Here is a 23,874-nt window from a genome sequence, read left to right as displayed (position 1 = left end):
GAAATGTACAGTTAAGAAAAAATATTAATATTGATTTTTAGAACGGATACTTTGGAAGAAGGTGACATTTGTTTTTGAAGTCTCGGTATATGATAGTTTTAATGTGAAGAAGTAAAGATGACAAATATGTATGGACTTGGCATCTGAGTATGATGTTTATTTGTCTTTTTGGCTTTTCCCGGTTAGGGGTCACCACAGCGGAACTCCAGTCCACTAATGATTGGCAGTTGATTTTTATGGTACCGAGTTGCCAGCCCGATGCCCATCTTCAGCGAAGGCATGCCCATTCACGCATGTCTTTCGGAGGCCACTCAACTGTGGGGAGGACATGCAGACTCACACAGAAGGCACTCCAGCCGAGAATCGAACAGGAGATCATCTTGCTGTGAGGCAACAACGCAACCGCTGTACCACAGTGGGCATCTGAGTATGATATGTTAATGAAAATGACATTGTGTAAAAATGAACAATTGCCAAGTATAATTTATATTAATACTTGTAGATGAATATGGAGATACTGTAGTCTGCCTTAAGCTTGCTATTTTTATGTGGAAAGGTCACATTTAATTAGTGGCTCTGATAAATTTTAGATACCAGCAGTGTGGGAGAAGGTCATGGAATGAAAGATTTTTTGCCCAGGTAATATGGAATTTAGAAAATGTCACCAGCGGTGCCATTTTTGGTTTGATTGTACTCTGCTTGAAGAAATGCAAATAGTGCTAATTGAAAAGGAGACTGACAAAATGACTAAGATGAAGAAGAACATGGTGGGAGGGGGGAGAAGGGGCATGTAATACTTGAAAGTAGCAATGGCAGTGTAAATGAGATTCAGCAGGGGGAAGGACTGCAGCGCAGGATTGATGTGGGGATCATGCAACAAGAAGATGGAGGGGTCATTTTAAGTATTACTACTAACAAAATGTGCTGTATAGCAAAAAAAGAATTCCATTGGCAGAATGATAAAGGTGAGAAAAAAGAAAATTAAAAATATATCTCCTGATGCATAGTAAAAATGAAAGGCATATCTTAAAATTTGTGTAATTTAAAAAAAAAATGGTATAAAAAGTGATAGTAGAAATGTGGGCTCTAAAATGGTGTGTTGAGTCAAAGCAAGATAATCTTACATCATCTGCTTAAAACTGGCATATTTCTAAAGACATTACTTTAACTACAGCTTACCTTTTTGTTTTTTTTTCCGTCCTAGAACAGAAGATGAATACATCTGAGATGTAACTGCATTATCCAGCTAATAGACATGTGGCTGTATGCTGTGACTGCAGTGTGACTTAAAACAGGAGTTTAAAGAACATGCAGAAGACCCATCCCAGTGAAGATGGCACTAATTCCAGTAAAAAAAAGGAAGAAAATGTTGGCTGCACCTGTAGCTGGGCCCAGGACAGAAGTGAAATTTTCAGATGTTGTTATATTCCTTGTGGAGTGGAAAATGGGAACAAGTCGTAGAGCATTTCTCAGTCAACTGGCTAGAAAAAAGGGGTTCAGAGTGGAGGATGAATATAGGTAAGCTATGTATCTTTTAAGTGCAGTTTTCAGTAAATAACTGTATCTCAGAAGGGAGCCCAGTGATCAGAATTTCTGTGCATTGTTTTCTCTCTCTGGATGTCATAACAGTTGTTTACTTTTTAAATCTGATTAGTCAGGCATGTCCCAGTCCTTTATTAGAAATCAGACTTGGGCCACCTCATCAAAAAGACAAGAGATGCAGCCATTTGACTGAAACCAGATTTTTTTCTTCACCCAAAATAACAGAATGCCACTGTCCAAGACCATCACTTTACTTATCCAGCCATGGCAGTGGTGCAACAGGTAGCACACTTGCCTTTGGTGCAGAAGATTGGGGGCTTTATTCCTATATGAGGTAGATGGATTGCTGATGCTGTAGTGCAGCATGGGGTGGGGAGTGCTGTATTCCTGAGTGCCTCATCTTCTGGATGAGGTGTTAAACCAAAGTCCAGTCTACTTCAGTTGATTGCAACTCAGGTGGGTGTAAAAGATCCCATGGCACTTATTGAAAAGAGTAAGGGTCCTTTATTTACATACAAAAGTAACTTGTTTACATATTTACAACTGATTACAAATATACAAATCTGTTTGCGCAGTCATACTAAATGTACGCAATATTGTTGCTAAAATCCATTTACCCTTAATTTTATTTGTTTTTTCATTCCATATAATCTATATAACATAAAATAACTTATCTATTCTTTTAACATATTTCCTTCTGCTCTTATAATATCTATATTTAATGATAACCATGTTTATTTTATCACTTTTAATATCTTTGAAAAAGTCTTCTTTACATAGTTTCCTCATAACATTTTTACTTTTCCATTTCAAACACACATGCTCTGTAGTTTCTTCTTGACAATGTAAATGTATTGTATCACTTTCTTCTAATATGGCATATTTCCATTTTAGTGGAAATGCATATCAAATTAAAAATATCATAGAGGGAATGGATTAAATTTACTGAAATAACAGATTTAGACAATCTGAAAAATAAATATGTAAAGGTCCTTTAGGAAAGGACAAAATATTAAAAACTGGTTAGAACATAACAGCAATTCTAGTGTATACTCACACAGACAAATTGGTACATACAAATGTGGGGCTTGTGCCCAGTGCATGTATATTAAACAAGGAGAAGAAATATATATTACGGCTAGACAGTACTTGCTAAGTTCTAAAAATTATGCCAATTGTAACTCTCAAGGGTTAGTTTATTTTGTGTTATGTGGGGCGTGTGAGAGTTTCTATATTGGTAAAACAGGCATTTTAAACGAAGAATTTATGAACACCTTAATGATATTAAGAAGAACAGTAATGCACTATACAGACATACTTTAGATTGAATGCATGCTAGCATTTCTTTTTATGTTATAGAAACTGTTTTTAAGGGTGTCATAGGGGGGCCCTGGGAAACAAGACTAGATTACAGGGAGACTTTTTGGAAAGTAGTGCTGGAGGCCAGTAAACCCCATGGACTAAATGATAATATTTCCTTATCGCCTCTTCTGAAGCTTAGATCTGCTAAGCTTTAAATACATTTTTATAAAATTTTAAAATTGCAAACAGTGAGGTATACACGTGCATCCATATAATCTTTTTATACATTTTTTTACTAAGAGAAAAATATATGCATTTTTTCACTTGGGCTATATTTGAGTCAAGCCTGTGATTTTTTTTTAATTATTTACATTTGCTTTTATGTCCTAGAGATATTTTATGAGCATGTTTCTTTAAAAATAATCTAATTATCTTGATTAAGTCTAACTGATTTAGAATGTATAAAAGGTGTGTTCTTGGTCTTACGAAAATGCTTTTTTATTGAGTGTGTGACATTAATATTGCAATTACTTGATTTTCCTTGGTGATATAATAAAGGTGTCGATCCCTAGCGTGGTTCCCTTCCTTTTGTCAGGTTTTCTGCTTTGGTTATTGATATTTATCACTGGACTACTCCTGTTTGGTTTGTTTGGCTTATATGGAGTCTTCCGAGGGGCTTGATTCACCCACAATGTGCACTAAAGGATCCTGAGGTTCTGAAATGGGTGAAATATGAAAAATTGTAGAACAGCTAACCCAGCTGGTGATTTATTGACCCCTATTGGCCAAGGATGGACTGTACTGCTGTCTAACGCTTCCTTGCCTGGGAATCAGGAAGCCTTACTACATCCGGGTGAGCAGCAACGTCAGAACAATGAACACACACTGGTTCTGATTCGAACCAGCTCGTTTCATATGGGACATCCTGGAATAATACTCCAGTATTAAGAACACAACAAGGCTCAGATACTAACCAGGAAGCGAGAAGTGAACACAATTCCAATGAACAAGTTGATTTTTCTACATGGTTACATCAAATACTGGATTTTCAAAATAGACTGGGGCCATCTACTGCTATTACTACCACGGACACCTACAGGGACAGCTTTAACAAACTGCAAGATGGTCTCATGAGGTACAAGACTTTATCTATAGACAATGCGTACCTAAATGAATGAATTAAATTAGCTATCATACTAAAAGATCTTCGTGTCTTCAAATACCCTAATAATGTCAAGCCCGGCTCTGAATTTCACAAAGACTTGCTTAGTATTTTTGATAATTGTGGGTTAGACATTTTAAAAGCTATAATAAAAAATAATGAAAGTGAGATGGCCACACTTCAACAACAAGTAGATGTTTTTAATGCACGTGTTACCAACGATCTTTTGTTTCAGATAGAGGCTGAGAGAAGGAGACATTTTGAAGTTAAGACTAATATTGACAAGAAATATCTCCTTCTCTCTGCCTCTGTCTAAAACAAAAAGAGGAGATATTTTGAAGTTGACTAATATTGACAAGAAATGTGAGGTTATTTTAAATAGAAAATACAAAAAAACTTGATAGAGACATTAAACAGTACAGAGAGAGTAAACACTACCCAAAAACTGTAACAACATACCATATCCAAGGGAAGAGGATAGTAATTTCTTTTAATGAACCACATGCCTATTAGCAAATTGAGGATAGGCACCAACTGGAAGTTTGTTACACCTGATAGTGCTGACAACAGCAGCGAACACACACCACCACGTAGGTCAGAAAGGCTGCGAAATAGGAACAACAACAACCATTTTCACAGAGCAGCCTACAACCAGAGGGGAGGGGTTACAGGGGCAATCAGCGTTAGAAAGTGACATTCATCCTCCCAGTTTTTACATTGACCAACCTAATGTTTTCAGTTGGCAGGGGTTTCACATTTACAACTCGAGTTGTGTTGAAGTCACCTAATATTTTTTTAGCTTGCTCATCAAAGGTTTTAAGTTTATTCCTGCTTAAAAAAAAAAAAAGTAGCTTGGCACAAACTATCTTGTGTTTAAAAATGTTTATTAGGAAACTCAATTTAGAACACGTATGGGGGAACACATCACCAGTCATTTCTTCGGCCCTTAGAAAAACTAGTAACTTCAACCCCACACTACACCCACAGTTGAGTAATCCAGAGAGCATATTGGAGAATAAAATTAGAATTTATTTCAAAAATTCCAAGGTGAAGTATAATTTAAGTAAAACTGAGAATAAACTGCTTACAGAACTGTGTACCAACTCATGGAGCATGATAAAGGAGAGGGGATTGTTCTTATGGACAGAATTCTTTATGAAGCTAAGATGTTCTTCATTTTACAAGATGAAGGCAGGTACAGTAAGGTTTCTATCAAGGAGATTAATATCTTACAAGAAAATAGATTTTGCCTTGAAATATCTCTTTGACCAAGGGGTTATTGATTTTGACACCTATAAATATCTGGAGAACACAATGCCCAGGGTACCTTCCATTTTTGGAACACCCAATGTCCATAAAAACATAGACTAATCCCCCCTTAAGACCTATAGTTGCTTCTGAAGGCTCCAAAATTGCACCATTAGTAAAATATCTGGACTGGAAATGAAAAACTCTGTGGGGTGGTGAAACACACATTACCAAGGATTCTTGGGACTTTTTGGCCAGGATAAAACTATTTCTCCAACAATGTGAGATTCGTCACAATTGACTTAGTGGATTTATTCTCGGTCATTCCCCATAGTATAGGGTTAGAATGGCTTGAAGAGGCACTCGGGTCCAGGATAGACGTGAAAGAGAATGGCATTTATCTTTGTCTAGAATTGGCAGAACTTGTCCTCCACAATAATTTTCTATTTTCCAAAGGAGAATTCATTTGACAGGAACAGAGTGTGGCCATGGGGACCAGTTGTGCCCCCACCTATGCTGACATTATACTGTCATTGTGGGAATGTAAATTTGTACATACTAGTCAATACCGTGCTTCTTGGACGTTTTACACTCTATACCTGGACGGTATATGTATCTTCTGGGTTGGTAATACTGAGTTGCTAGAGGAATTTATACAGTATCTCACACATACCACCACCTTTTTACAGTTTACATACACTGTATCTGCTGAAAGATTGGATTATTTAGATGTTTCTTTAAACAAACTGAATCAGGGTTTTACGTCTACCATTTATAGAAAGGCCACATGTTCCAATGCGTATATCAGTTTTTTTCAGTGCACACCCCTATTTTCAGAAGAAAGGAATTGTCAAAGGCCACTTCATTCATACCAGTCATATGACATCCCTTTATACAGACTTTTTAGGAGAATGTCATTAATTAAAACAAATGATCTGAAGTAGGGACTTCATTTGTCAGCAACCTTTGGGTCTTGGATCCGACTTCGGATCCGAGCCGGCAACTTATTTTACAGCTTATGGATACGAGCTCCTAGCTCCTCCCCTTACCCATAATCCCCTGACAACCCTGATTGACCTCAGATCTAGTTTGCCGCTCTTAGAAGAGACAGCTGGATTTCAGAGCTCCTGGCGACTTTCAGATAAGTCTTGAGAAAAAACTTAATACAGAAAATCTTTCATTTCTTAAATAGTGTGTGTGTTTAGGATTCCCTTTTGTTAATTTTATTCATTTTTAGTGCATTTCCTCCCCTCGCTGGTTCGTAGAGTGTGTGTGTGTTTTTGGGGCCTGGTGTGTTTGTGTAGTTATTTTTTTTTCTAATGTCGGAGGCCCCAAAACCCATTTTTTCTAAGTGCACCGGGTGTGGCCATAAGCTTTCACCGGCGGATGGCCACACTCTGTGTGTTCGGTGCCTTGGGGCTGAACACCTGTCCTCAGGGTGTTCCATTTGCGCAGCGTTCAACCCCAGGGCACTGAAAGAGCGGAGGTCGAAGTTGGTTCTGGCGGGACTTTTGCCCACGGATCCAGCTTTGGCCTCCAGTACTCCCGTGGCTCCTCCTCAGCCCTTGGTGGTAGCCACTCCTGCCCCCCTTCCCCTGGCTGGGACTCAAACTCCCACTAAGACGCCGGAGGAAAGGGAGGCCAGGAGGGAGAAAAGGAGGGAGAAGCACCACAAGCGGCGGGCCGAGGCCTCCGCTTCGGCCCCCCCCAGCTAAGCGGGCTTCTCCCTCCACGGCTTTCAGGTCCTCTCCTCCTTGGATCTGATCCCCTTGCTTTTCTCCGTCGAGGTCATCGAGGCGGCATTCCCGGTCCGCCTCGGTGGCCTCATTGAGATCTACTTATAGTCTTTCTGATGCAGACTTGGACCAGATGTTGAGAAGGTTCATCCAGGCCTAGCTGTAGATGGGAGTGCTCTTGCCTCCCCCCCTTCGGGGCGGAGCTCGACACCTTTTTTTGCTCAGATAGCTCCTTCTCCGACCCGCTTCCCGGGTTTGGAGCACTCGGAGCCGGGCAGCGTTGGAGCCGGGGGTGGGTTGGTGCCGACAGTACTGGGTACTTCGGATCCAATCCTGCCCTCGAGTCTGTCGGGTCCTTCGGATCCGACCTCTCGGAGCCGTGGGCCGAGCTTCGGATCCGAGGGATTCAGTGTGCCTTCGGCTCCATCTAGGACGGAGCACATGGGTCCTTCGGATCCGGTGGCCTCTGCGCCGGTTCCGATCCCTTCATCGGATCCGAGTGGGAACCAGCTTTCGGATTCCAGGGAGAGAGGCTCCCCCTCGGCCTTCGATGTAGAGGAGAGGGCTCTGTTGAGAGCATCCGGACCCCCGGTCCTTGCATCGGCTCCACCCTGCACTCCCTGTCTGCTGGGCCAGGCTTCCATCACCCGGCCACAGGGACAGCCTGCTTCGATGTCCCAGGTTGTTCCACTGGAACAGGATATTGCTGGTGAGACCTCCTTGGACAGTCCCCCCCGAGGAAGTGCCTCGCAAGCATAAGTGTAAGAGGAGACACGTGGACTCCCCAGAGTCCTTAACAGAGGACACTGACTTGGATGAAGGGGAAGGCTCCCCAAAGTCACCCCCCGAAGATGTCTCCTTTGGAGACATCATGGAAATGCTCCAGATCGGGGGGGGGTGTCTGCCCCCAAGGCTTCCTCCAAGTCCGTGTTCCTGGAGGCATTCGAAGCAGGCCCGTCTACCTCTTGGGTGTCCCCTCCGGCCGACCCCCTGGTGGACCTTATCACCACTAGGGCATGGAAGGAGCCGGACACTGTGGAGCCGGTCCCCAAACACCCGGATAGAATTTTGAGTCCCCCTGCAGACCGGTCCCATTAAGCAAGGGTCCCCCCGTAGATGCCATGTTGATGGCGGCAGCCACGAAGAGGGAATTAGCTCAGGAGAGCCCCTCGGTCCATGCACCAAGTAAGGAGTCCCGCTCGATGGATCGCCTCGGGAAGCGGGTATTTAGTTCAGCGACCTTCTCAGGTCCCTGAACTACATGGCACATGTCATCAGGATGCAGTGAGATCTTATCAAATAATACGCTGCTTCCCCCCCAGAGTCCATGTCGGCGGAGGACAAGCAGTTGTACTGCACTCGTATGGCCACTCTAAGATCTGTTTCAAATACCTCTATGCGGCTTTTGTCCCATGCCACAGAGGGAGCCGCTAGAGCCAGCGGAACAGGTCTAGTCATGAGACGTCAGGCCTGGCTCTGACATTGTGACTTCGCGGAGCCCTTCAAGGCGTCCTTTGCGATTGCCCCCTTTGATGGTTCTGCCTTGTTTGGCAAGACCGTTCACGAGACACTTGTCCAGAGCGAAAAGGACGGGAAGACGTCTGCTGTCGGAGTCCACTTCTCTGCTCCCCAGAGGTCCTTCTCCAAGAACCAAAAGGACAGAAGAAGATGTGGTTCCGGCGATCGCAACATTCCCATCCTGCTCCGGACAACCAGTCCTTCCGTGGCAGAGGAGGACAGGGAGGACGCCGCCCTAGAGGCAGAGGGGCCCCGAGAAATTTTGGGTTCAGAGAAACCTTCTCTGATCGGCCCACGCAGCAGCCCTGAGGGCTTGCCCGACTGCTCCACTCTGGAGGCAGTCGGGGGGCACTTCTCGAAGCACCTGGCAGCTTGGGAGTCCATTACGTCAGATCGCTGGGTGCTTCGTATCATATCCAGAGGTTACAAAATTCCACTGCACCATGTCCCCAGACTCAAAAACCTCCCCGATGTACGACCAGATCAGAGGGTGGCGGCAGCTGCAGAAATTCAGCAGCTGCTAGAAAAAGGAGCCATCCAGCCTGTCCCCCCAGATCAACTCGGATTAGGGTTTTACTCCAGGTTCTTTCTGGTGCCAAAAAAGACGGGGGACTTGAGACCGATTCTCGACCTTTCACTCTTGAACCTGTCAGTAACCAAAGAAAAATTCCGGATGGTCACCCTTCAATCCATTCTCCCCCTCTTGCGGGAGAGCGACTGGATGTGCTCAATAGACCTCAAGGATGCGTACTACCACATTTTAATGGACAGACGATCCAGGAGGTTTCTCCGCTTCCGGCTGGGAGCCAGTCACTATCAGTTCAGGGTCCTTCCCTTTGGTCTCACCACAGCCCCCAGGGTGTTTACCAAAGTGTTAGCAGTGATAGCGGCCCACCTGAGACTCCAGGGAATGCAGGTCTTCCCGTACCTGGACGACTGGCTCCTGTCCGCCCCAACAAGGCATCTACTCTGCGCAGCCAGAAATCACCTTCTCCGACTAGCTCCCCATCTAGGCATTACGATCAACCTGGACAAATCCTCCCTTGCTCCAACACAATTGATAGATTTCATAGGGGCCAAAATAGATACGAGAAGTCTGCGAGCGTTCCTCACTTCGGAGCGACTTCAAAACCTGAGACTTCATGTGCGGGCCATCCTCCAATTAAAAGCCCCACCAGCAGAATTGGTCTTGAGGGCTCTAGGCTCCATGGCAGCAGCAATAACCCTTCTTCCATACGCTCATCTGAATATGAGGGTGCTACAGTGGACCCTTCTAGTCCAATGGTCTTTTCAGTTTCTCCCCCTCAGCCATCCTATCTCACTCAGCAGGGCTTGCAAGAGGGCCCTCTTATGGTGGCTCCAGTCCCCAGACCTTCATACGGGACGACCCTTCTGCACGCCGCCTCCCCTCGCCACAGTGACCACGGATGCCTCTCACCTCGGGTGGGGGGGGCATTGCTCAGGCAGAACGGTCCAAGGCACGTGGAACGACACAGAGACCTCCTTGCATATCAACGTTCTGGAGATGAGGGCGGTGCTGTTGGCATTGCAAGCACTTCAGAACCTTTTCCCTGTAGGAACTATTGCGATACAGACGGACAACATGTCAGTTGTCTGGTACATCAACAAACCGGGGGGAACCAGGTCCTACCCTCTCTGTTGAGAGGCCATGAGGGTGTGGGAATGGGCGATCTCCACCAACCGCTTCCTTATCGCAACGCACATTCCGGGACAGTCCAACATTCTGGTGGACAAGCTCAGCCGCACTATTCTTTCCCCTTACGAGTGGTGTCTCAATTCCCAGGTAGCGAAGCGGATTTTTGCCGAATGGGGGCAACCCTGCTGTGATCGTTTTGCCACTCCCTCAAACACGAAATGCTCCAGCTTCTTCGCTCTGATTCTCCCCCTCGGGGAAGCCCCAAGAGACGCTCTAGTGCATGCTTGGCCTCCCGGTCTACTTTATGCCTATCCTCCTCTACCCCTTATGCTGAAACTAATACAGAAAGCCTCTCGGTTGGAGAGCAGAATGATCCTCATTGCCCCATTCTGGCCTTGTCAAACTTGGTTCCCTTACCTGTGGTCTCATCTGGTGAATCCTCCCTGGATTCTGGATCCCATTCCGGATCTAATATCCCATCCCTCAGGCCTACCGACCCCGAATCTGGACAACCTGAAGCTGACAGCTTGGCTGCTCCAGTTCCTCTCTTAGTCAGGACTCCCGGCATCTCCTCACCAGTTAAAGCCATCTTGGTGGCAGCACATAAACCTTCCACTAGAAAAGTCTATCACAGTAAATGGAAGTGTTTTTCCTTCTGGGCGGAACACCATAACATAGATCCCTTCACGGCTTCGTTGCCATCCGTCTTGGATTTCCTCACCGGACTTTTTCAACAGGGAGCTAGCTGTTCTACGGTCAAGGTTCAATTAGCAGCCATCTCTCATTACCATGTGGGACACGAGTCAGGGCCTTTGATGACTGCGAAATTATGTAAAACCTTCCTCAAGGGTACCATCCTGCTCAGGTCTCATGTCAAGAATGCTGTACCCCCTTGGCATCTATCATTAGTCCTTCAAGCCTTGACTGCCCCTCCCTTTGAACCAGCTGCCTCGGCTGAACTTAAATATCTTTCCTGGAAAACGGCGTTCATGTCGCCATCACTTCAGCGAAAAGAGTTTCCGAACTTCAGGCCCTTTGTGCGAAACCTCCCTACTTGATTTTTTCATCAGGATAGAGTGTACCTCAGGACCAGTCCCTCCTTTCTTCCTAAGGTGGCCTCAGAAACCAATATCAATCAGTCCATTAACCTGCCAGTTTTCTTCCCTAAGTACCAGAATAAAAGAGAATACAAGCTGCATTCCTTAGACGTGCACAGACAACTGCGCTTCTACCTTCATAGGACTGCTGGTCACAGACAATCAGATCAGTTGTTCATTTCCTTTGCCGAATTCAATCTGGGTAAAGCTATTTCTAAGGTCACCTTATCACGATGGATTTCACAGTGTATTCTTCTGGCCTATGAAATTTCGGGGAGGCCCGCACCTCAGGGAGTACGGGCGCATTCTACTCGCTCCATATCTACTTCTGCTGCCTTTAGATCTAGGGTATCTTTGGATGATATTTGCTCTGCAGCCACTTGGGCCTCATCTCGTACCTTTATCAACCATTATAAGCTGGATGTTCTTTCCAGAGGGAGAGCATCCTTTGGCTCCGCAGTGCTCCGGAACATCCTTCCATGATGGCCGCCCAAGATTCAGGTAGCTGGGGACTCTGTCCCAAAGGTTGCTGACAAATGAAGTCCCTACTTCAGATTAAGAAGTTATGTACTCACCATAACGTTCCATCTGAGTAGGTGACTTCATTTGTCTGCAACCATCCCCCCCTCCTTCCCCCTGGCCTTCAGAAGTCAATTCTTGTATGTCCTTTCTTGGTCCCTTTTGGGACACTTTGGTCTGACATTTGGTATAAGGGAAAACTTGATCTGAGGTCAATCGGGGTTGGCAGGGGATTATGGGTAAGGGGAGGAGCTAGGAGCTCTGATCCATAAGCTGTAAAATAAGTTGCCGGCTCGGATCCGAAGTCGGATCCAAGACCCAAAGGTTGCAGACAAATGAAGTCACCTACTCCAATGGAACATTATGGTGAGTACATAACTTCTTATTTCTGGAAAGGGGTTACCCCATTGAGCTTATTTCTGCTATTATCGAAGTTTTGCAAGGTCGCAAAGACAGATTTGCCCCTATTTTGGGCACTGGTATTACATTTTATCGAACACAAAATGGTGAGACACTGGATTTAACAGGGCTTTTGATGCTAACTTAGTGGAAATGCATATCAAATTAAAAATATCATAGAGAGGGAACGGAATAAATGTACTGAAATGACAGATTTAGACAATCCTGAAAAATCTGTAAAGGTAGTGTTTAGGAAAGGACAAAATATTAAAAAATGGTTAGAACAGGCCAGCAGTTCTAGTGTATACTCGCACAGAAAAATTGGTACATACAAATGTGGGGCTTGTGCCCACTGCATCTATATTAAACAAGGAGAAGAAATGTATATTACAGCTAGGCAGTACTTGCTAAGTTCTAAAAATGTGCCAATTGTAACTCTCAAGTGTTATTTTATTTAGTGTTATGTGGGGCGTGTGAGAGTTTTTCTATATTGGTAAAACAGAAAGGCATTTTAAATGCAGAATTTATGAACACCTTAATGATATTAAGAACAACAACAACAACAGTAATGCACTATACAGGCATACTTTAGATTGTGTTCATGCTAGCTTTTCATTTTATGTTATAGAAACTGTTTTTAAGGATGTCAGAGGGGGTCCCCGAGAAACATGACTAGAATACAGGGAGACTTTTTGGCAAGTAGTGCTGGAGGCCTATAAACCCCATGGACTAAATTATATTTCCTTACTGCCTCTTCTGAAGCTTAGACCTGCTAAGCTTTTAAATACATTTTTATAAAATTTTAAAATTACAAACAGTGAGGTATACACATGCATCCATATTTTTTTTGTACATTTTTTACCAAGAGAAAAATATATGCATTTTTTTTCACTTGAGCTTTATTTGAGTCAAGCCTGTGATTTTTTTTTTACTTACTTACATTTGTTTTTATGTTCTAGAGATATTTTATGAGCATGCTTCTTTAAAAAGAATGTAATTTATCTTAATTAAGTCTAACTGATTTAGAATGTATAAAAGGTGTGTTCTTGGTCTTACCTTTGTATCCGATGAGGTCATTTCCTCGATGAAAATGCTTTTTTATTGAGTGTGTGTTGTTAATATCGCAATTACTTGATTTTCTTTGGTGATCCACTAAAGGTGTCAATCCCTAGTGTGGTGCTCTTCCTTTTGTCCAGTTATCTGCTTTGGTTATTGGTATTTATCACTGGACTACTCCTGTTTGATTTATTTTGCTTTATTATTGTTTCTCATCTTATTTTTCTTCTATTTCTGCTGTTTCTACAATTTCTTCTTTGTTCATTTTCTTCTCTTTATTTTTCCTTACTGTTACTTTCATGTTTTGGAATTCATCCATAAATGCCCAATGTTGTTACATGTATGACATTTCACTTCACATTTTTGCATCGTCTCACTTTACATTTTTGCATCATGTCTCATTTCCCCACAAATGTAACATTTTCATCTGATATTGTTAATCCTCGTTCATTCCTTACTTATGGGTATCTGTTCCGACCTCGGAACCGAGCCGGCCATTTTCCAAGCTCGCGTCAGCTACAAATTCTCGAGCTAAACTCTTATCCATAATTCCCCTCTCCCTGTTACCCCATTTTTCATTTGCCGTGTTGCCAATGGGTCGTGTCAATCTGCTTCTGTTGAGGTAAGTATAGATATTTGTTGTCAGGCTAGTCATATATGTAACTTTTTCTGTCAGAAAAGTTTATATTTTGTTATATCTTACTCTATCGCATTTAGCGACCATATTTTCTTGAGTTTCTTCTCTTTACTCTGCACCTTTTACCATGAGGTATTTCTCCCTTACCATCATTGGTAATCTCTTCCTTTTCTTCATACCTTTGGGTATTCTTTTGTACCGTTGTTGGTACCCTTTCTACTGTCCTTTTTTCTATCATGGCAGATAAGAAAGGTAGTCCAGGATTTAAACGGTGTTCTGATTGTGGACACAAATTACCTACATCAGATGCACACTCTTTGTGCGTTTATTGCTTGGGTGTGTCCCCCCTTATCTGTTGACCCGCCCTGTGGTATTTGTAAAAAATTTTCTAACAGAACCTTGTTTGAAAGGAAAAATAAGTTGTTGCTGAAGGGACTTCTCGAATCTCCCTTATCAGAGGCTATTTCTGGGTCAGAGGCTTAAACCCCTCCTAGAGCCCATAAGAAAATTTTGGATGATCCTATTAAGGACAAGTCTTTGCTTTCGTCCCCAGCTGGGGACTCCCACCAACCAAGACTTAAGAAGGCTAAAGTTTCTGCTTCGGAGCTCACTCAGTCAGCCCCAGTGTTTTCGGTGCCTAGACCTTCGGCACCGAGGCCTTTGGCTCCATCCGTGATCTCGGCTCCATCTTCTCCTGTAGCCTTTACTATATCAGCACCGAGGGGCTCCTCGGTTCAGACTATTACAACTACTACATCGGCACCGACCATTCAGTCGGCGCAGACCTTGACCACATCGGCTCTGACATCTTACTCGGAACCGACGCCTCCGTTATTGGCTCCAATTCTGTCGGTTCCAGCTTTGGTACCAGCAACCACTTCAGCACCAATCCTTGTGTCAGTGCAGACCGTGACCTCTGCACCAATGATTTCTTCGGCGCAGACACCCTTAGTCCAGTCTCTCATGGCATCGTTGTTCTCTGTGCAGACTGGTGAGGTGGGCACTGAGCTTGTCTCTTCTGTGGACAGAGCTGTTTCTCCCTCCGTCTCTGTGAGATCCACTAGAAGCCTTTCCAAACACAACGTGTTGCGTCATGTGGATCAAGTGCTTCTGGCCAGAGGTATCCCGCCCCCCCAGGACCTATCCTTCCTTGGGAGGTGATCACCCATCTCCAAAGACCCCTTCTTGTTCTCCTCTTTCATTGCCTTTGAAGTCCATTGATATAGCACAGTCTTCCCCCTCTACAGTTCCCTTTATGGGTCTCACTAAGGAACCGCAGTTGCCTTCATAGCAGGAGAATTTTGCTACGACCCAGGATGACAGTTGTGACATGCTTAATTTGCTGTTCCTCAGCCATCCGGTGCCTCAGAGTCGGCAGGCTGAGCCACTTAGGGGAGGGGTGACCCCTGTCCTGAACACTCACTCCTCTTCAGGTGGACCAGCCTTTCAACTGATGGAGAAGGCTCTGGCTTCTGCTGGCGATACTGTGCTGTCTATCCCCCTGCCCTCTTCTGGTACACTGTTTTCACAAGTTGCACCTAGCAGACACCGGGTACAAGGGCCTCAGGGCATATTCCCAGAGAAAACCCCTTTTCCGCTGTCTTCCCCAGCTTCTCCCTTTGAGGAAGTCCACTGGAAAAGTTTGTGTAAGAGGAAGCACATGGACTCCACAGAGGAGTCCCTCACTGAAGACACAGAATTTGATGAGGGGGAAGGATCCCCTCGGTCACCCTCTGAGGTATCCTTTGGTGATATCCTCGAAATGTTTAAACAGAGAGGTGACTGGCAGCCCTCTGATCCAACCTCTGAGGAGTCTGTGTTCCTGCAGGCCTTTTGCGCCTGGTCCCCTACCTCCTGGGTTACTCCACCTGCCGATGAACTTATCCAGCTCATAGTGCAGCGTGCGTGGAAGGCTCCTGACACCGTCGAGGCTATTCCCCGGAGGCCAGATAAGATTTTGTCTCCTCCTGCTACGGATCCCCATTGGTCTAAAGGTCTTCTTGTGGATGCTCAGGTGGTGGCGGCTGCAACAAAAAAGGAACTGGCGGAAGAAGAAAGCCAGACTGTCAATCTACCTAACAAAGAGTCCCAGGCCCTGGACAGGATAGGGAAGCGCACCTTTGCATCAGCGACCTTTACTATCAGGTCCCTGAATTATATGGCACACGTTACTAGGCTTCAAAGGGATCTGATTTTCGTGCTTGCTGAAATTTTGGCTGGTGCCGTGTCTGATGAGGTCCGTGACAAAGTGGCCTCTCAACTGGCCACCATTGAGTCAATATCTAACTCCTCTATGTGACTGATATCTCACGCATCAGAAGGAGCAGCTAGAGCGGCGGGTTCAGCTGTGGTTTTGAGATGACAAGCCTGGATGCTCTTGTGCAATTTCACGGAACCCTTTAAGGCTTCCTTTCTTAACGCTCCCATTGAGGCCCCTTCATTGTTTGGACCCAAAGTTAAAAGCACACTGGCCAGATGTGTGAACAGGACGGTAAGACCCTTTCTGCCGTAGGTATCTGTTATTCTTCCCCTCAACGTGCTTTCTCCCGAAACCAAAAGAGTGGGAAGATATGGTTCAAGAAATTTCTGGGTCCTTTCCGTGACACCCAGGCAGAGTTCTCCCCTAGAGGCAGAGGGGGAAACTCACAGGGAAGATGCCCCTTTCGGGGCAGAGGGGGTCCACATAACCAGGGTTCCAGGGACTCTTTTCCTGGCCAATCCTACCAGCGCTCCTGAAGAGCGGCCCAACTCCTTTCCTCTGGAGGTGGTTGGGAGTCGTTTCTCCTTGTACCCTTCTGCCTGGCTAACCATCACCACCGATTCTTGGGTACAAAGGATTATAACCAGAGGTTATCATATATCCCCTTCGATCTTTGTCCTGTCCCTTCAAAAAACCTTCCCGAAGTTCCACCCAGTCAAAGGGAAGAAGCAGCACTAAAGATAAAAAAGCTGCTAAGAAAGAGAGTTGTCTCTCTGTCTCTCTCTGTCTCTCTCTGTCTCTCTCTGTCTCTCTCTGTCTCTCTCTGTCTCTCTGTCTCTCTCTGTCTCTCTCTGTCTCTGTCTCTCTCTGTCTCTGTCTCTCTCTGTCTCTCTCTGTCTCTCTCTCTCTCTCTCTGTCTCTCTCTCTCTCTCTCTCTCTCTCTCTCTCTCTCTCTCTCTCTCTCTCTCTCTCTGTCTCTCTCTCTCTCTCTCTCTCTCTCTCTCTCTCTCTCTCTCTCTCTCTCTCTCTCTCTCTGTCTCTCTCTGTCTCTCTCTCTGTCTCTCTCTCTCTCTCTCTCTCTCTCTGTCTCTCTCTGTCTCTCTAGTCCCTCCAGACCAGGTAGGATCCGGATTCTACTCAAGACTATTTTTGGTGCCAAAGAAAGCTGGGGACTGGAGACCAGTTTTGGATCTCTGTGTATTGAACAAGTTTGTGTGAGTACAAAAATTCTGGATGGTCACAATACAGTCTATCCTCCCGCTTTTGGAAAAAGACGATTGTATGTACTCTAGATCTTCAAGATGCGTACTACCACATAAAAGTGGACAGGCCATCAAGATTTCTGCGCTTCCGTGTGGGAGCCAGTCACTACCAGTTTAGAGTACTGCCCTTCGGACTCTCTACAGCCCCCAGAGTGTTCACAAAGTACATGGCAGTCATCACAGCTCACTTGTGACTACAAGAATTCCAGGTGTTTCCATACCTAGATGACTGGCTCATTTCTGCCCCCACCAGACATCTATTAGAAGAAGCCCTGGCATATGCTCTCCTCGCTGCACAAAGGCTAGGCATAACTGTAAACCGGCAAAAATCCATTCTCACTCGATCTCAGTCCACAGAATTCATAGGAGTTATCTTGGATATGAAGAATTGTAGAGCTGCCATTCCAGAGCACAGAATTCTAAAGATAAAGCAACAACTGATCCCAATCCTTTCAAGGGAGAAATCCACAGCTTACTCTGTCCTACAGCTGTTGGGTTCCATGGCAGCCTCCATCACCATTGTCCCCCTGGCCAGGTTTCATTTGAAGCTTTTACAATGGCTACTGCTCACCCAATGGTATCCTTTTCAGCATCCTCTTTCAGCCAAGATTCTAGTAACCCACAGGTGCAAACAGGATTTAAATTGGGATTTAAATGAGGATATGGCAATGGGCGATGGCTACCAACTGTTTTCTTCTAGTAACGCACATTCCCGGGAGTTCCAACATGATAGCAGACAGACTCAGCATGTGCATTCTACAACCTCACGAGTGGTCCCTGAATCCCTTGATAGAGGCGGAGATCTTCCACCGCTGGGGCCGTCCTTGCTGCGACCTCTTTGCATCCCCGACCAACTACAAATGCAGCAACTACTTCACCCTGATTCCCCCTCTGGGACAGTCACCCAGGGATGCTCTAGTCCACGATTGGTCCTCGGGTCTTCTTTATGTATTCCCACATTTTCCCCTCATTCCCCAGTTTCTGAAGAAAGCCCGTCGGTTGAAGAGCAAGGTCATCCTCATAGCACCATATTGGCCTCATCAGATTTGGTTCCCCTTCCTTTGGCCTTACCTACTAGATCGACCATGGATTCTCCATCGAACCCAGGAGTTAATCTCACATCCGCAGTACCTGATTCATCCCAACTTGGACAGCTTTAAGCTCACAGCTCAGCTACTCCAATTCCCTTGATTGCCAGGCAGAATGATCTTTCTTTACCAGTACAGGACATTCTCATTGCATCTCATAAGTCTTCTACTAGAATTACTTATCTAAGCAAGTGGAAAAGATTTGCCTGTTGACTGAAAGAAAAGCAAGTAGATCCCTTCTCAGCACCAGTGTCGATTAATACTAGAGTATCTGGCCAACCTTTTTCAATCGGGTCTTTCGGCCTCTACCATTAGAGTTCATTTGGCTGCAATATCTTAATTTCCATGAGGGTGTCCAAGACTACTCTCTTATGTCACGCAAATTATGCAAAACCTTCATAAAAGGTGTGAATCATCTGAAGCCACCTTTTAGAGAACCTATTCAACCATGGGATCTGTCGTTAGTTCTACAAGCTCTGACAATGCCACCCTTTGAACCAGCTTCTTGCGACCTCAAATATATGTCATGGAAAACCTTGTTTTTGGTCGCCATTACTTCTGCCAGATGTATCTCTGAGCTTCAAGCTTTATGCATCAAGAGTCCATACTTGACTTTTCATAGAGATAGTGTGTTTGAGAACTAATCCGTCATTTCTGCCGAAAGTGATCTCTGAAATGTCTATTAATCAAACCATTGAATTTCCAGTTTTCTTTCCCAATCATTCAAACAGAGGAGAGTATTGCCTACATATCCTAGATATTCACAGGCAAATCCATTTTTACTTAAACAGGACTAGGTCCTCTCATAAATCTGACCGGTTATGTTTGGCCTATTCTGGGCCTAGATTAGGATATGCTGTTGCTAAGATCACATTAGCTAGATGGTTGAAAGACTGTGTGACCTTCATTTATACACAACGTAATATTCCATTGCCTACTACCATGAAGGCTCATTCGACAAGGTCAGTGGCGACTTCTGCCTCCTTCCATGCCAGAGCTTCTTTACATGACATCTGCGCAGCTGCAACTTGGGCTATGCCTCATACCTTCATCAATCATTACAAATTGGATTTGGCCTCCAGGGGAAGAGCATCTTTTGGTTCTTTGGTGCTCAGGAATATCCTTCCATGAGAGCCTTCCAAGAATAGAGGTAGCTGTGGACTCTGTCCCATATGTAAGGAATGAATGAGGATTAACAATATCAGATAAAGAAGTTATGTCTTACCATAACGTTCCATCTGTATTGTTGATCCTCGTTCAGTCATTACAACTCTCCCTCCTTCCACCTCCTGTGGCTTCTAGTAGATCTCACCATCCGGTTCTCTTAGATCATTTGACCAGAGGTAGCCTCTACCTTCGTTTGACTTGCAAACTCAATATGAGGTAACAGGGAGAAGGGAATTATGGGTAAGAGTTTAGCTCGAGCGATTGTAGCTGACACGAGCTTGGAAAATGGCCGGCTCAGTTCCAAGGTTGGAACCGATACCCATATGTAATGCCTGAACGAGGATCAACAATACAGATGGAACGTTATGGTAAGACATAACTTCTTTTTTCGTCACATTACTTATCAATGTCCTTTTTTCATAAAAACATGTTTTGGGTTGTCCCCAGTATTTTAAATCATCCCGCAACCCTCCCAACATGGGGGTTGTAATTATACAGCCATCATTTGCTGACTTCTATCAGATTTCATTGAAACATTTTCTCAAAATCCTGCACACATTCTCTGGTCTCAGTGTTTGCTTTCTACTCAATTCTTTCACCACTCCATATTTTCCTTCACTCTCCATCTGACTCCCTGTTTCTCCAGGCCACTTGTTCTCCTGGAACACTACCGGACGTGCTGTTCTAGAATAGATCACACTTGCAACAGTGATGAGTAGGTTTTTTTTTTTTATTCGTATATCCATTACATATTGTTTAAATATTTACATTTACAGCTATTTACAAATCTCCATACATTATCAACTTCAGTTTAAGCATTCCCTCCCCACTCTTTATCAACAGCCAAAACATTATTTTCACCAAAATCTTTGTCAAAGTCCGTTTTACGTTGTATTTAGTTTAATTTAGTCTCTCGTTCCATATAGTCCATGAAACATAAAATATTATTCTGTCCATTTTTTTCACTTCTACCTGTTTTTTTGTGCACCATAATAACCAAATTCTATTATGTCATTATTTATTTGCTCAAATTTTAACAAACTTTTCACTCTATTGTGTTTACATATTTCTTTCCACAAAATATTAACTCTTTCACATTTCAAAAACACATGCTCAGTAGTCTCACTGTCCACATTTATTCCATAGTCTATCTTGCTTTTTTTGTATGGCATATTTGCCTTAACTGGTGATTTTGTAATAGACCGTCTCCATAAAAATCATTACATTTTTAAATTTTTCTTATAGTTATATCTTATGACTTATTTCTCATCTATTTCTAAATCTGTCCATGTATCACTGCAATAAAATGCTTTCATAATTCTTAAGTACCATTCCTTTATATTTTTCTCACACGTACTCTTTATTTTCCATAACACAATTTTGTTTTGACACACTTTCATTTCTTCAGTCACAGTGCTTTTACTTCTTTTTTTTTCAACTCCCATTCCTTCTTTTTCTCTTCTAAATCTAATTATTTTTCATTAATTCTCTCTTTATTCCTTTTCCTGTTCTTAGATATTCTTCATTTCCTGTACTTTAACTCATATAGCCACGTGATCTGAAAATCCAGTATACTCAGTCCCTTTTTATAACTTTTAAACTATCAGATATTAAAAAAAATCAATTTCTGTCCTAATTTTATTCTTTTTGAAGGTCCAATGGTTATTCTCCCATACACTTAACTTTCCACTTCTCATAATTTCTTTAACCATTTTAACATCACAGTTGCTTTTATTTTTTTCTTAAATTACAATTGCAATCCCCCACCACCATAATGTCCCATATTTACACAAACATGTTTGAGAAACATTTTAAACATCCTTTTTCTCTCCTATTTTTACATATGCATATAAAGCTATAATTCTATAATTCTATACACACATAAAAAATCTCAAGTCTATTACCGTAGTTCGTCCTAGTTCCACTATGGTTGCATCTAATATTTTGATGCTTTATTGACATAATATACATATGCCCGAGCACGTTTCTTTCCCCCATGTTTCAAACTACCGCACCATTCCAAAGTTTTTCAGTTTGTGTTCTTTCTTCCTCTGTTAATAATCTGATATCTTCTAAAACAAGAAGATGTGCATCTACTGCAGCACACCATTGTAATATACCTATTCTCCTCTTAAGATTTTTCATACTGTTCATATTTAAAACTAATATTTTCAGCTTTTAAGAACAGTTAAAATAATAAAATATTTACCCCTTTCCTTTCTTATTTTCTCTAAGCATTATATTTTTGAATTTTATTTTCCTGTCTTTAACTCTTTTCTTACCGTGTGCCAGTCAGCTTCTTCCTCACTTGTCTCCTCCATTTCTTTTTCCTCATTACTTTCTTTAACTTTATGTATAAGCTGTTTATCACTCACATCTTTTTGTACATATACTCCCTCTTTCTCCTGTATAACTTCATTTTCTTGTAGATTCATTTCACATTCTAGCCATGAATGACCAATATTGCCACAGTTTTTGCACTTTAAATCACATTTGTTTGCATTATGCCCTGTTTTACCACATAAGTGGAATTTTTTTATCACATTCATTGATTAAATGATATTTTTTTCAAAAATAACAAGTCTTTGGTTGACCCCTGTATTCCACAAAACCCCTATTACAATGAACATTAACAATACTAGGTACGTGCATAACATTATCATTTCCCATTTTTCAGTATTACTGTACATTCCCATCCCCCAGTCCGCAGTCTCTTTCATCATATATTTTTGTAGTGTTCATTACTTCTTTACATATAGTTAACGGATGTTCTTTCAGTTCTTTTTCTACAATTTCAGTTCTAAACTGGATCATCATTATTATGTTTCTTGTGTTCATATGCACCCAAAAAATTTTACATGGCCTGCCTAGTCTTGAATATCGAGTCACAAAAAGTCTCTTTATTAATTAAAATAAATGCTCTTACCTCTTTTTTGCTTTGACACCCTGAGGTGCTATGACAGAGTCCCAAACCTCATACCTGTCCACGCTTTCTTCTTTTTTACTGCTTACATGTACTGTAGACTTTTATTCTTTGCTCCTTCTCCAACAGTTTGTGCATATGTTTTTGTCTCTGGGACCTTTTGTGGCATAGTCTCTTCTTCTTTTTCTTCTATTTTTCCATGAAGATGCTACTTCACTTTCTGTCTCACTTTGATTTACCATTTTTTTTCCAAATAATCATCCTGCACCCCCCCCCCATTTTTCAGAGATAACTGTCTCTCCTTCAAACAATCTCCTCTGAAAGTTTTCCTCTGAATCCATCTTGGTTACAGCTACAGTCCCTTCCTCCAATGTCACTGTTTTTCCTGCACCCACATCATCACAAAAAAACTTCTGATAGCGATTCTACCACTTCATCTACATTTTCAGCAACTGTCTCTCCATTTTCAGCAAAAGCTGAATCGGCCATGTTTTCTCCCTGTTCCTCCTGGCTGCTTCCACGCCCGGACGGGAAAAACGGGAAGTAAAGTCTTCCCCCCCGACTGCCAAGAGTAGGGGAAGCTCTCTGATGCCCTGACCAAATTTCCCCTAGTAGAGTAAAATACCACCTTGGGTCTCCTCTGAAAAGAGGCCACTAGCCTAGTCAACAAAGAATAAATGAAAAATATAAATATTATTTCACGTCTGTGTAGCTGCTATTAGTATTTGTTTTGTTTAGCAAGATTGCCACTGGTCAGTTTGGTAGGTTTAAAGAGGAGTCTACCAGCCCTCGTTCACTGAATCCTGCCAGTCTTCCATCCAGTTAATTAAATGCTCATTGACCACTGACATTGAGCTATTTGAGTCTGAAGATTCCAAGACATGGGAGTTTGTTGGATACCTTTGCCAGATGTTGCTATAAGATGTGTATGGTCAAGCCTTCATCTTTGGTTGTGATCTATTGTAAGAATTCCAGCCAGTTCAAGTGATGTGCTTTGCCCTGCATAAAGCAATATCAACCTTGATTAATGAAAAGGTGATTGCCTGTAATAGTCTGAAATGTTTAGAAGGGTGTATATTCTCACAACACAATCACTACCTGCCACCGATGATCAGAGTGTAAGAATTCAATTGAAGCAAATGTAAAATACTCATTTTGTTCCTTATTTATTAGAAAGTTATCGGACATATTGCCTGGGCCTGTGGAGTCTTTTGGGCCAAAGTAGAGGTTATGTTACATGTGTGTAATCTCCTCTGTCAGAACCTAGTGCAAGTGAGAATACATTGCTGGTATCGGAAAAGCAGTCCAGTGATGAAGGGTAAAATGTGGTGGTGTCTGGATCTAGGCTGTTCAGTGTACAT

General features: G+C 43.1%; 1 protein-coding gene across 1 annotated transcript in view; it reads left to right on the top strand.

Moving 5' to 3' along the window:
- LOC122810668 (DNA nucleotidylexotransferase-like) overlaps positions 1-23,874 on the top strand; it is a 233,921-nt gene that overhangs the window by 19,623 nt on the left and 190,424 nt on the right. The window contains exon 2 of the mRNA XM_044082236.1: positions 1,210-1,518. Within this exon, the coding sequence (XP_043938171.1) occupies positions 1,334-1,518 (185 nt within the window). The 5' untranslated portion in view covers positions 1,210-1,333. The remainder of the gene's footprint in view (positions 1-1,209; positions 1,519-23,874) is intronic.

This window comes from Protopterus annectens, chromosome 9.part0, assembly GCF_019279795.1.
Source record: "Protopterus annectens isolate FY-2018-M chromosome 9.part0, PAN1.0, whole genome shotgun sequence".
In the NCBI taxonomy this organism is placed as follows: Eukaryota; Metazoa; Chordata; order Ceratodontiformes; family Protopteridae; genus Protopterus; species Protopterus annectens.
This window is presented reverse-complemented; position numbering and strand designations above follow the sequence as displayed.